General features: G+C 41.3%; 1 protein-coding gene across 3 annotated transcripts in view; it reads left to right on the top strand.

Annotated features, from left to right (window-relative positions):
• The window catches only part of reln (reelin), a 119,783-nt gene that overhangs the window by 29,380 nt on the left and 78,020 nt on the right, over positions 1-12,383 (top strand). For all 3 annotated transcript variants that reach the window (XM_041795404.1, XM_041795403.1, XM_041795402.1), the window contains exon 2: positions 7,894-8,001. In XM_041795404.1, the coding sequence (XP_041651338.1) occupies positions 7,894-8,001 (108 nt within the window). The remainder of the gene's footprint in view (positions 1-7,893; positions 8,002-12,383) is intronic.

The raw sequence follows: 12,383 nt of genomic DNA, 5'->3' as shown, positions 1-12,383 counted from the left end.
GATCATATGTATCATACAAACACCGGCATGATGTGCAGAGAGAGAGAGAGCTCAAAACGCTCAAAAGCGAGCCCCCCCCTTGCCACAGTTTGAGTTTTACTCTGTAGCACTTCCATGTAGCATTGGATGGGGCACTGTCACGTGATTGCCTCTCACGTAGTGTGCTTCTATGATGCATTAAAAGAGAGATTTTCAAGGGGACAAAACCAAATAACCGACACAGCAGGTTTATGTCAGTTATTGGCTCTAAATGTCAGTTTTGATTATCTTTCAATTAATCGCCCAGCTCTAATTTGACATGATCTCACAACATTTTCATGCAGTCAGGTGAAACTTAAGCAAGCTATCAGCTAACCTCAGAGTAATGCAGCAAATTAAGTGTTAACCAAAAGCTTGATTCATTTTGGATTAAGGGGAAACATGTTTCACATCTATAGCTATGGCTAATATGGATTCCTTAGTTTTTTTACACTTTATCATCATTGAAATACCCATAAAATTATCGCACATTGCATTTTTTGCTTGTAGCGCATCTTTAACAGAGAGCTATCAACTTAAGTCTGGTCTGCTCGACACTCCAACATTCCTCTCAAGGGGAATGTTTTTATTTGCCACTGTAATGGGGATAAATACTGCTAATGCTGTGCTCATGGAACTGGTCTTTATTATAAGAGGCCACAACAGAGATTACGTTGTAGACCTGCCCTCTTTGCAAAGTGTCTGGTGTAGCTTTAGTTATAAATTGAAATAAAGATTGATTAAATGATTCATGTAGGTTAATACAAATTTAAGTCTAAAATACTCTAATTTAATTATGATTGTAAAGTTGCCCCTGGTTTGGCCTTCAGAAATGTATACAGAATACCTTTGTATTTGTTTTTGTATTGCAGAAAGAAAAAAAAAAAAATCCTAATGTCACTTTTCCCCAACATCTTTCATCCCTAGAACACAGAGAATCAGCTTATGTGTTTGATGAGAGTGTTGCTAATAAAGTTCAACCCAGTTCCCTCCTCATGGCTTCTCATCCCCCTTGGCTAAGTGAACAGTATTCAGAAATGAAGTATGGACAAGAATTTTAAAACTATCATCAAAGGCCCTCAGCCTCCTCCTTTAGATCTGTGTGTGCGTGTGCGTGTGTGTGCATGCATCTGATTGGCTCATTCGTCAGTTGCGTTCCACAGGCAAGTGAGAGAGAGAGAGGTGTAAGAGGCCCGTCTAAATAATTTAGATCTTGCATTTGTATTGATCAGGTAGCGCTGCTCTCCCTGGGCCACTCCTCTGCTACCTATCTCTCCATCCCTTTTCACCCCCGTTCTTGTTTTTTTTATTGTAACCTTGTGCCCCCAGCTTTGCTTTCCCTCTGCTCTTTTCTCCCTCAACATCCACATCAAACAGTGTGTGCATACACTGCTGCAAGGAAGCAGAAAATGCATGAGAATGGAGAAGATAGGGAAAGTGCAAGAGAGAGCATTTTTATCATGATACCTCAAATGGGGATGAAGCTGAGGGAGAGATACTGGAAAAAAAGGTGTGAGCAGTGAATAAAAGGAAAAAGCACATTTCTGTGTATTTGTGTGTGTAGTCCACGTGCAAGTCTGTTTAGAGTAATGGAGTATGTGTAACCTTGGTGATTCAAGTCGGCAGAGGTGCAAAAATTAGTGTATTGTGTGTGTTTACTGAGTCTGCCAAAGCCTGGTCCAACCCAGTGCATTAAACTCAGTCCATTACTCCATTAAATACAGCTTCATGCTACGGCCTTGGATCAATACAACATAATATAAACACTGATAACCTGTCCCACCACACAGCACTCGCTTTATTGAAGAGGTAATGTATTCTAGGAAACATAAACAGCATGGAAGAGGAGCAGAATATATTCATAATAATTGCTTGTTTGAATGAGACCTTTTTCCTTCATTCTGTTGGTATTGCAGTGTTAGAGGTGCACTGAGCAACATGGATAGAATATGATAATGCTTCTGTTGCCAAGCAAAATATCTATCCATCTCACAACAATATGGCTTCTTGAACACACTGTACAGGCTGATAAAATTTGGCAGTGCTTTCAGCTGACAAGAAAAAATAATTTATGGAAATTAGTTCTTACACATATCGGAGCAAATCACACAGAAATTGGCAAATGGTGTTTATTATGATAAACATGAAACCTTTTGGTTATTGAAATGGAATTTTAACTAATTAAATGCACAGTAGGTAAATTCCCCTGTCAGGGGCCTCTCAATTGAAATAATAACCAAAGGTGATGAGGGGAGACACACTGATCAGCTCTGCCTGATTCAGTGGCTTACTTCTTGTTTTGATTAGAAGACTCAGTTCAGTGAAAAGATTATCTCAGTAAGGTGTGACTACCAAACAGCAAACCTTGATTTCATGAATGAATTTTAGAAAACAGTGGAGAAAAGCTGTAAAAAATGGCATTCCTGGTTTGCGCTAGGAGCCACTCTCAAGTATGTTGCTTGGAGCATTAGCCATTAAAGCCACTTTTGATTTTTTTTCCTCGTGTGTGATTCTAATCCTGCAAAGCAGATGTCTATGCTCGTTTCCTTGTTTCTCACTGGCGAATCCATCTTGCAAAGCTCCCGTCTGAATCGTTTGGGCTCGGTTAGAAAGTGACAGGACCCATCAGCGACGAGGGGCAGCACTTTCAGGCGCAGCAGAGTCGTGACGTAAGAAAGCAGCAACAAGAGGCCAGTGCACGGAAGAGCTTAGCGTGGATGCTGCTAAAGCGCCAGTTTTATCAGAAGTTGCTGACATTTCTTTGTTAAAAGAAGAACAAAGAACAGCAGTGAGTTGTTTTCTATCAAAAAATACCAACGTCGTGTACTGACATGTCTACAGTCACCATGGTTTGCGTTATTCCTCAGTAGCTGCGCACGTGCACCTCGGTCGCAGCTACGTCATGTGTTTTGTTGCTCTGATTGGCCCGTAAAGATGTGACAGACAGAATGTTTTTCCAGTCACGCTTTTTTTTCAAAGCTACTGCCCTTTCCCAAACGCTTAGTTTTGAAGGTTTTTCTAGGTGGATGTGTGAAACAAATCCATCTGGTATGTCAGGTTTGTGTAATTCATGAATGAAATGAAAATGGTGGCTCAATGTTTATCAAATCCATGTATGAAATAACTGAGCACAGTCCTCAATGAAAAAGAAAAATGTAAGCATCCGTGGTGGATGGAGCTCAGCAGTGCGTCAGTACTTGACTTAGGAATGTCTAGTGAGGCCACAATGTTACAGGGGCATGGGTTAGGAATCCTGTGCAAGGCCTACTTTCTAATGTAGCGGTCTTTGACAAACCATTCAGTGTTTCTTCAGTAACAGAAAATAAGTAACATCTGTCACGGTAGCTTTATCAAGATGCTGACCTTTAAAAGTAAATTAGATTAGTTTTAAAAGTTAAATGTCTGCATTAGCAGTTTTTAAAATTTCTGCCAATAGTTACAGCTTATAAAGGGGACCCTCTGTGAGCCCTAAACATGTTTTTAAAGGTTGATTTTGGGCTTTTGTGCCTTTGTTTGCGGGAAAGAGCCACTGGCTGGATTTGATCCAGGGCCGTCAGAGTCAGTCAGATTTAACATAGAGTTCACAGTGATGAGTTAGGTGATCACTGTGTATTCAAAGACAATTGGCTGAAGTACTCACAGTACATCACCATAATCAAGTAAAGGTTGAAGGGTTACGAAAATAAGACATTTACAAGCTCTGAGGGAAAAGCAGGACTTATTTCTAGAAATCTTGCTTCACCCTGAATGGTGACCAAATTGTCAATGTTTTCTTAGAACAAAAGCTTATGATCAATAAGAAAATCCAAATATATATAGCGGGACACTAGCTCAACAGATTTACCTTGCACAGTGAGAATTGATAGGGTATTCTTTGGTAGCTCACTTGTATTAGAATATATAATGAGTTTGGTTTTATCAGCATGTAAGACTAACTTGAGTTAAAGAGGGGGAATTATACTTTTCCGATTTTTAAAACATAAAGTCACAATGGTGGTTGTCCATACTTCACGTATGCAAATTTTCAAACCACAAGATAAATGTATGATGCAGAAATCTTGGAATTAGAGTGTAAACTGATGAAAATGGTTCATTGGGAATCTCTCCGAGATCTTCCCGAGACAAGATTTCGACGGAGCAAATAGGGAGCGAACCGATGAGGTCATCGCAACAGGATCTCCTGACTGGTTCGTCCGTGCTGCCGGCAAAGCGGAACAGACTGCCCCCACAAGGCCTTTTAACCATTTAGCCATTTAGTAACACAGTAGTTAAACACTTACCAAACAGATATGTCCTGCTCTATCCTTCGCTGCTACTGCTGGTTTTCTTCCCCCTCTCTCTCCAGACTATCAGGATCAGACTCCGGGTCTAACACGTACGAATGTATATCAAAATATCAAAATTCTCCATGTTTTACTCAGTCGGACCGGTTCATTCAAAGTTTACAAATACTAGCATAGCAAATTAGCCACATTGGAGGGGGCAGGCGCAAAACATTGAGTCCTGCTGCCGGCCAGCCTCCGGAAAATCGGTGTTAAAGAGACAGCAGCGAAAACGAAGCATTTCAGACGGAGGTTAAAATAAGGGTTTTTCAGGATGCCAGTGTGAGAAACATGAGGAGTTTTTTGAGCTGTAAACCATGTGAAGCTTCTACGTGGGTATCAGAGTGTAAAGTCTTGAAAAAAAGGCATAATACCCCCACTTTAAGCCACCCTTAGGGGCAAACAGTGTGCAATAAATTAATTTAGCAAGCAAGCTAACTAGCATAGGAACAACACTTAAAATTTGGGCTTTCATGCCTGGATTTGAGAGGACTGTTGATGGAGTTGGAAATTTGGGAGAAAGACTGAAGTGACATAAGAGAAATGAGCTGGAATTGAACCTGTGCCATCTGCTTGAAGAACTAATTCTCTCTACATGGGACTGACCAGCCAGGCTACCTGTGCCCCCACCTCTATTTTAGTCCTATGTACCCACAGTTTGCATGGAGGAGTTGCAGCTAAATTATATGGCATTTAATAGCAAATAACTTCCAGTCAGCTAAGCTGATTTTTCATTGCATCTCTTCTATTTAAAAGTTTGTTTTTCCTGTCAATCTTATTACCAAATTATTCGAATGTGTAAAGTTGGTTTCGCAAGATTTTGACCACCAATTGGAAAAGAATGCTCAAGTTTTCTTGAAGGCTCCATCTGTATTCTTGGGTCTAGGGGTGCATGATAACTATTAGGCCGATAACAGGAAATTATTACGTCATTCCAATAAGTCCGATATCATGACGACTAGCCCCAAGAACATATTTTTGTCAGCACGGCAGTGCTGGCATTTGTTTTTCTTTCTCACAAGGCTACACATTCCGAAACAGCTGGTGGCACCGCAGTGCACAACCCGCTGTTAAGCACCAGAGAAGAAGAGGAAGCAGCCCCTGTGCTAAAATGCTAACAACATGGTGGCATTATTCAGTATTTACGGGGAGGATAACACAACCGTGTGTGTAGAATTTGCCCTGCAAAGGTTGCAAAGAGTAGAAAGAAGTCCTCAACGGATCTGATAAGTCACTTAAGAGTCATCATCCTAACGACGTTAAAACGAAGCAGCAGCAGCCACTAGCCTCAGCCGTGGGCATTAGGACCGAGTCAACGGCTAATACCAGGCAGAGCGCTGATCATAAGCAGGCATGGAAAACTGCAGAAAGTTTGCCAGAGCAAAAAGGCGCAACGTTATAATAACAAAATCAGTCTGACAGTCTCCTGATCCATGGCTACTTTCATAGACGTATCCCTGCCTGCTCTGTTTGACGTGGTTTCATTCAGTCTGATCCACGTTAGGAACAGAAGTTTAGCCACAGACCACGGTGGACTTTACATTCTTAACCTATCTCTGATATGACTTATGTCAGTGCATATTTTCAATCTTTATGTAAAAAAATCAGCTTGCTTTAATTCTGGCTTAAGCAGCAAAAAAAAACAAAAAAAACAGACCCCCAAATATCTTCATTTGTTGAGCATAACAGCCTTTTATCATTTGGTTTTATGGGGGAAAACCGTCTGTCAGTTGTTTGTGTATGTTTTACTTGGTACACAAATGTTTAACTAAAAAAAAGTTAACCATAATAACAGTTGTAAAGTCAGAATAGTTCTTTGGTTTTTGAAAAACACGAGTGATAGTTAAAATTAGTTGTAAATATCTTAGCTCACTACATATTAACCCCTTCTTGCCCCCAGATATGCATAAACACATCAAATAAACTTCTTTTGTTAAATCAACAATTGAAAAAAGTATATCTGTTATTATCGGTTATTGGCCATCAGGAGTAGGAAATTATCGGTTATCGTATCGGTTCAAAAAATACTTATCGTGCATCACTACTTGGGTCCTATTGATATAGTGTTTATGGGATAGTAGCTTTTATGACATTATTTATACTTGTATATGGTAGTGTGGAGACAGTACACTAAATACAGCATCAGTGCCATAGAGGTATATCTGAGTAACAAAACACAAAAGAAATGAGCAAAGAAAATGTCTGGATATAATAAAGTGAGCTGTGGAATGAATTATTGAGGCTTTTATATGGAGGGGAAGATATTTGCTGAACTGTGCTCCATATTTAAGACAGGGTGTAGCCCATTTAATATACACAGACAGATGCAGAACACACACTCAAATGCTGGGTGCCTTGTGTGTGGACTTGTTAATGGAGTCGCTCCAGACAAACAGGCAGAGACTAGGCCACACAGGAGTCTGCTAAGCCTTGATCCCACGTTGATACATAGCAAACCCACAAGAATGAACATCCCGAGACCAACTAAAATGTTACTATTCTTACTAAAAACACACCAGTGCCTCGGGTGACGCCTCTTCTTCTGATTCCCCTTTCCCCCAAATGCCTGGGGATTTCTGGGTCAGGAAAAAACAGTGCCTTCATCTTTCTTCACTTTAAGGATTTCATTTTTCAATGTTTAAAAGTGTATTTTTTGGGAGTTCCTTTGAGCCACAGACTGTTCCCCTGTGCTCTGATCTGTCTGGCTGGAAGCAGGCCAGTGGCTGAGCTCTTTTCCTCCGGTGATGTAGCCAACTCTGTGGTCCCGTCACTCAGGGCCTTTGTTTACAGGCTAGATCGATAGTTAACCAGCCGCTGGATAAACTAAGCTGTAGATCTGTACAAGTAGGTAACAGATCTCGGTCAGTTTTCTGCTGCAGTTTGTTGTGACCTGTGATGTGTAGAGGCTTAGCAAGGCTATCAAGGCTACAGTGAATTAGCTCATCAGTCTCTTCTAATATGGTTGTCAATAAGGACAGCCTTTGATCACAGCTGTGTGATTTGTTAAGGATGGCTTGGATTACTTTCCTGAGGCATTTGCTGTGAGCTAGTCAGTAAGGTGATGAATAAACAGTGACTTGAACCTCCAATTATCGGGTCCCAATGCATCCATGCATGTGCGTGGCATTGTTGTTTTTGCTTTAACACCTGCTTGCACATCTGTGCCCTCTCTTCCCCTCCAGGACATTTTGGTCTCCCAGATAATGGTCACTTTACATTTCTCTTGTTAACACCTGAGCTCTGTGCTCATTAGCAGCGGGATGTTATGGGACTGTATACTCTTTCAGACCTCCGTGTCGACTTATGTACATCACACTGACTAATTATCAGTGTTATATGCTAACAAAGTGTGAACAAAATGTAGTACTTGTGATCTGTGACACATTTTGTGCAGTACATACAGCTTTACTTCCAGTCCTTGTGCGATTCTTTTAAAGAGGTTCACTATTTTGTGTCTTAGTTTTGTCTGATTTGCTTTGTTTCTTTGTGACATTAAATGTAAAGCTCAGGGGTTATCTAATGTTAAACATGAACTTTTTTTCTATTTTTTTAGTGACCATCTCTACCAGCGTGTCCTTTGATGGTCTTCTGGTGACAGGCCTCTACACCTCCACACCAGTCCAGTCGGCTCCTATCCCTGCTCCAGCTGCATTTGGCTTTGGTAAGTCTTTGAAAGATATATCTGTAGGCTGCTTAGAATGGCTTCATCCATGCTTCATGTGCCAATATAAGCCTCATAATAAATGCTCAGCTGAGCTTCGCCGTTTAGTGAAAACAAACTCTCAGTTACTCTAATAACTTAGCACTGGAACTGTGGACTTTCACAGTGAGCATGACCCTGCTCAGTGATCCACATCCGTTCCCAGAATGAGAAAAAGACCACTTCCTTACTCCTGTTGTGACAAGCTGTGATGGATGAGGAGAAGGGATGATGTGACTATTAGTTCGGCCAGATGCATTTCATTGATGACTAAGAGAAAACCAGACAAAAAAACAGAATATTTGATGAGTAAGGGAACCTTTGAAAAACAAAGGAACAAAATGTTAAGATCATGAGGACTGCTGAAGCCAACTGAATTGCAAAAGGTTGCATTGGGCATAAAGAATTCCATTTTGATTTATGTTCATGTTTTTTCTTCAAGGGATGTTTACATTTGTTTTTAGATCCCATCTCTTTACATAAGGATTGTCTTGAAATGTCTGGGGAGTGGGTGAGCTTGCAGCAAGATACAACTCTGTGTTTACACTACAGGTGTTTCACCCTTATTCAGTGCTCTGTAAAATAAAATGTTAAATTAAGTCTTAAACTTGCGTTTAAAGGGCAATATAATTACACAGTAAAAGAGCAAATAAATCAGAGTTAAGTATGATCCATTTCCTGACTCACATTGAGGATTTTTAGACTCAGATTAAGTGTGTATAGATGGAGCCCTTGTGTGCGGGGGTGGGGGCTTTCTCTGGGTGATGGACTGGCCATAAACAGCTCCTCAGAGAATAGGGCTACTGGCCCAGAACTGCTGCCCAGCGGGCTCACTTATCCTGACTAACTCCACTGTTCTTTAGACGCTGACTTCACTCTGGCCTGGGCGGCTCTTCACTCTTGGCAGCCATGTTAACTGGGGAGGCATCCAAGCAAGGATTGCGTCACCTTTGCTTCACTCTCATTAATTTGAGAAGTTTTAAAAGAAGGGCTGTACAGACTGACTGACAGCAGCTTGTTGAACTGTGAGTTTCTGCATGGTGAGTTTAAAAAAAGTCTGCAAGGCCTTACTTTACAGTAAGTGTAATCTTCTGAGCAGTTATGCCGTCTGGTTTCCACAGTGTTAGTTGCTTAGTATGTCCTCCACTGAGGAGCTTTCCACTCTGTTTCTCCTTTATCTATTCCCAGTGTGAGCCTCAGCACCTCATGTTGCTACACACAATCAAGAATGTCACAAAGATGAAATGGATGGGCTTTGTCTGATTTATTCATCCACCACAGCCCTCTTTTCAGTGGCCAGGCCACTTACACTTTAATTTCATTTTTTCTTTTTCTTAATTTGTAAACGCCATTATCATAGCTGTAGATGAGATTTTTTGTTATGAGAAACAGCCTGATGGGTCCACAGACCAGCATCTATTACAACAATTAGATCTGTTGAAAGCTAGATCTTTGTCTTATGAGAGCTGAAGATGGATGCTTCCAAAGCTCCATCAATGAGCTCATGCACACTCAGTGACATTGCTGTGCATGAGACAGTGTTTGAATAAAAAGCTTTGAAGATAAAGCTTTGGAACGCAGTGGAATGAGGTACTGACTGATTCCCAATGTTGAGATAAATACAAACGGATCTATGAGGACAAAGGGGTCACAAGACTCCTCAAGGGAATGTAACAAGCCTGCTGTTGAGTGTTATTCTTCATAGTTAGGGTGTGTCTCTAATCCCCCTAATTGGAGGCATGTAGGGGACACAGACGTGGACAACAACATTCATTCACTCACATAGACTTCAAAAGAAACACCCACCTACTCTCACTGAGAAGCACTTACACACTCCAGCTGTGTACAGCTGTTGAAGAGCGGCGGCTGGCTGAGGGAACATGTGGCTAACAGATGTATCCATGCAGGAACTGACATGAACTCCAGCACAGCAATAATGAAACCTCATGGAACAGCCGCCACAGGATGGCACACGCAGAGAGAAGATGAGCACTGAGATGAAGTTGCTGAATGTTTTTTGAGAATCAGAAGATAATGCAAAGCAAGAAGACCAAGGGGAAGACTTTTTAGTGAGCATCTTATTTTTGTTGAAGTCCCTGGAGGAAAAAGGATACGTCAGACATAGACAAGAATTGACATAAGAAGAGATTGAATGGTTTTAATCAGGTGACACTGCAGGCTGCATGAATGATAAAGTCAGGGATCTGTGGAGACAGAGAGGTTAGTGTTGATACACTGTTAGGGGATGTTTTGTGGTTGATGTGGTCAGAGCTGTTGTAGCTAGCAGACAGGAAAAATGCGAGTCAGCGTCCTAATTCCTCTGTGTTAGCCTTCACTTCTTTTTACAGGAGGCTCATAAAAGCCACGCATATACATGTGCATGACCACACTGCATGCAATTACCCACATTGTGTCACTGCTGCTCCTCTCCCTCTGTCTTTCATTTTTCTTTATTTAGTGGGTCACATGCACTGATTCAAATGCCCTTACATGTACACACACACACATCCGGACAGGAAGACAAAGAAGTGTGTTTTATTGGCCTCCACTCCCTCTCAGTAACAATGCATTTTACACTACATATATAATAAAAGTGTGAAGCTTAGTGGGACAGACTTTTTTACTACGCCGTCACAACTTAACACCCACTCATTGTCGAATTAGCCAAAGTGAGATGGAGCCATTGGGGTAGCAATAAGGCTTGTCTGAGGAATGTCTTACTTTCTTTTTTTCTGGGCTGAGCTGTGGCACTGGTTGGCAAAGGCTCCTTCCTCTGCTTCTTAAAGGCAAGAGATCTCCTCACTAGCCGCCTGACGGCTTACCACAAACCTTTATGAGGCTTTATTTAATTGCTTTACAGAGGCTGGTGCAGAATCTGAGCTAAAAACAATGTTGACAGAGGTAGAGTGGTGTGAAGTGACTGGTTTCTTAAACTGTGCCCACAAGAAACCAGATAAAATGTTGTCTGAAGCACAGTAGCATCAGTAATATTTATGTTTAAAGGTGCAAGGCCTGGCAACACAGTCACAATGTGTTTCATTGGGCTTCAAGTTACATTTTACAGGTAATGGAGGAGGTCGAGAGTGTGAAGTGGTTAATCTCATTCATTGTTTAGCTACGTCTGACAACCAAATTGCTCATTAGAGACCTTTGCAACAACTTTCACTGTGAAACTTTTAGGCTGTGTGTGTAAGATAAACAGAGGAGATGTCTACACAGACTGCCAGAAAGGCAACATGAGTCTGGACTGACTCAGCTGCTGGAGAATTTAAGCTGCTCTGTGTTTTTCCCTCCTTTGACTTTTATTCCATTAAGGGATCTTTTTCCGTTCTAGTTTCTTGGCTTTCTAAAAGAACTCACACACATTTCAAACTTTACAACAAGAACAGTGACACATGTATACTGTGGCAGTTTTGATTTATTCGGTTATGTTTTACGTAAGAACAGATCAGTGTTGTGTGTTGCACAGGAATTATGAGGTGATGTAGACCCCACACGCCTTGGTCTGTATGGAAAAAATGTCACATGTGGTCTGATTTGTAGTGCTTTCCTAATGGGAAAATGCTTCCCCTCACATCATTATCCATTCACACACAAAACAGAACAAGTATTCATTCAAATTTCCCCAGATAATTTATAATAATGATGATGAACAAAAAGGCATTTGAAGGGAGCAGAGAGCTTTGAAATAGGCAGGAGAGGGAAATGGATTGTTGAAAAATGCCAACATGTAGCAGACAGAGTGTAGAGATTTAGGGAATGAGTGTGAGTGGAGAGTGAGTGGAGAAAATTGGAGAAGGTATGCATGAAAAATGGCAAAGAGGAACCAATGAAAGAGGGACAGTATGTGGATGATATAAGGAGGGGGAAGGAGTGAGAGAAGAAGAGAGAATGGCGTTCCATCACTCCCTGTGACGGAGTGGCTGATTGGTGTGGCTGTGCCAATGCTGAGCTGCTGAGAAACTGGTCATTGATGGATGGCTCGTTTGCAGGGTGATGTTTATTTTGTCGTTAATTTGCATATTTGTATGTATTTTGGGGGCAGTTGGCTTCCACTGGCGAGGATCAGTCCCCATCTCAATATGATGGATCTGGCTGTCTGACAAAAAGGACAGCTTAGTGACAGGGACATCCAGCAGATACTATGTCCTTATGACGGATGAGCCCATGCTACCACACAGCCCGATCAGAGATGAAATCCTGCTGCACCTTGACCTGTGGAGGAGGGGTCAGAAAGGGTGTGCAGACACAAGTGGAATAATGCCATACTGATATTTAATGCAAAAGATAGTAAAACAAAATCCCAAATGGTCTTTCCTTCTGATTATACTCAATTATGCATT

The sequence above is a fragment of the Cheilinus undulatus genome, linkage group 9, assembly GCF_018320785.1.
Source record: "Cheilinus undulatus linkage group 9, ASM1832078v1, whole genome shotgun sequence".
Lineage (NCBI taxonomy): Eukaryota > Metazoa > Chordata > Actinopteri > Labriformes > Labridae > Cheilinus > Cheilinus undulatus.
The sequence above is the reverse complement of the archived record's forward strand: the minus strand, read 5'-3'. Positions and strand labels throughout refer to the sequence as shown.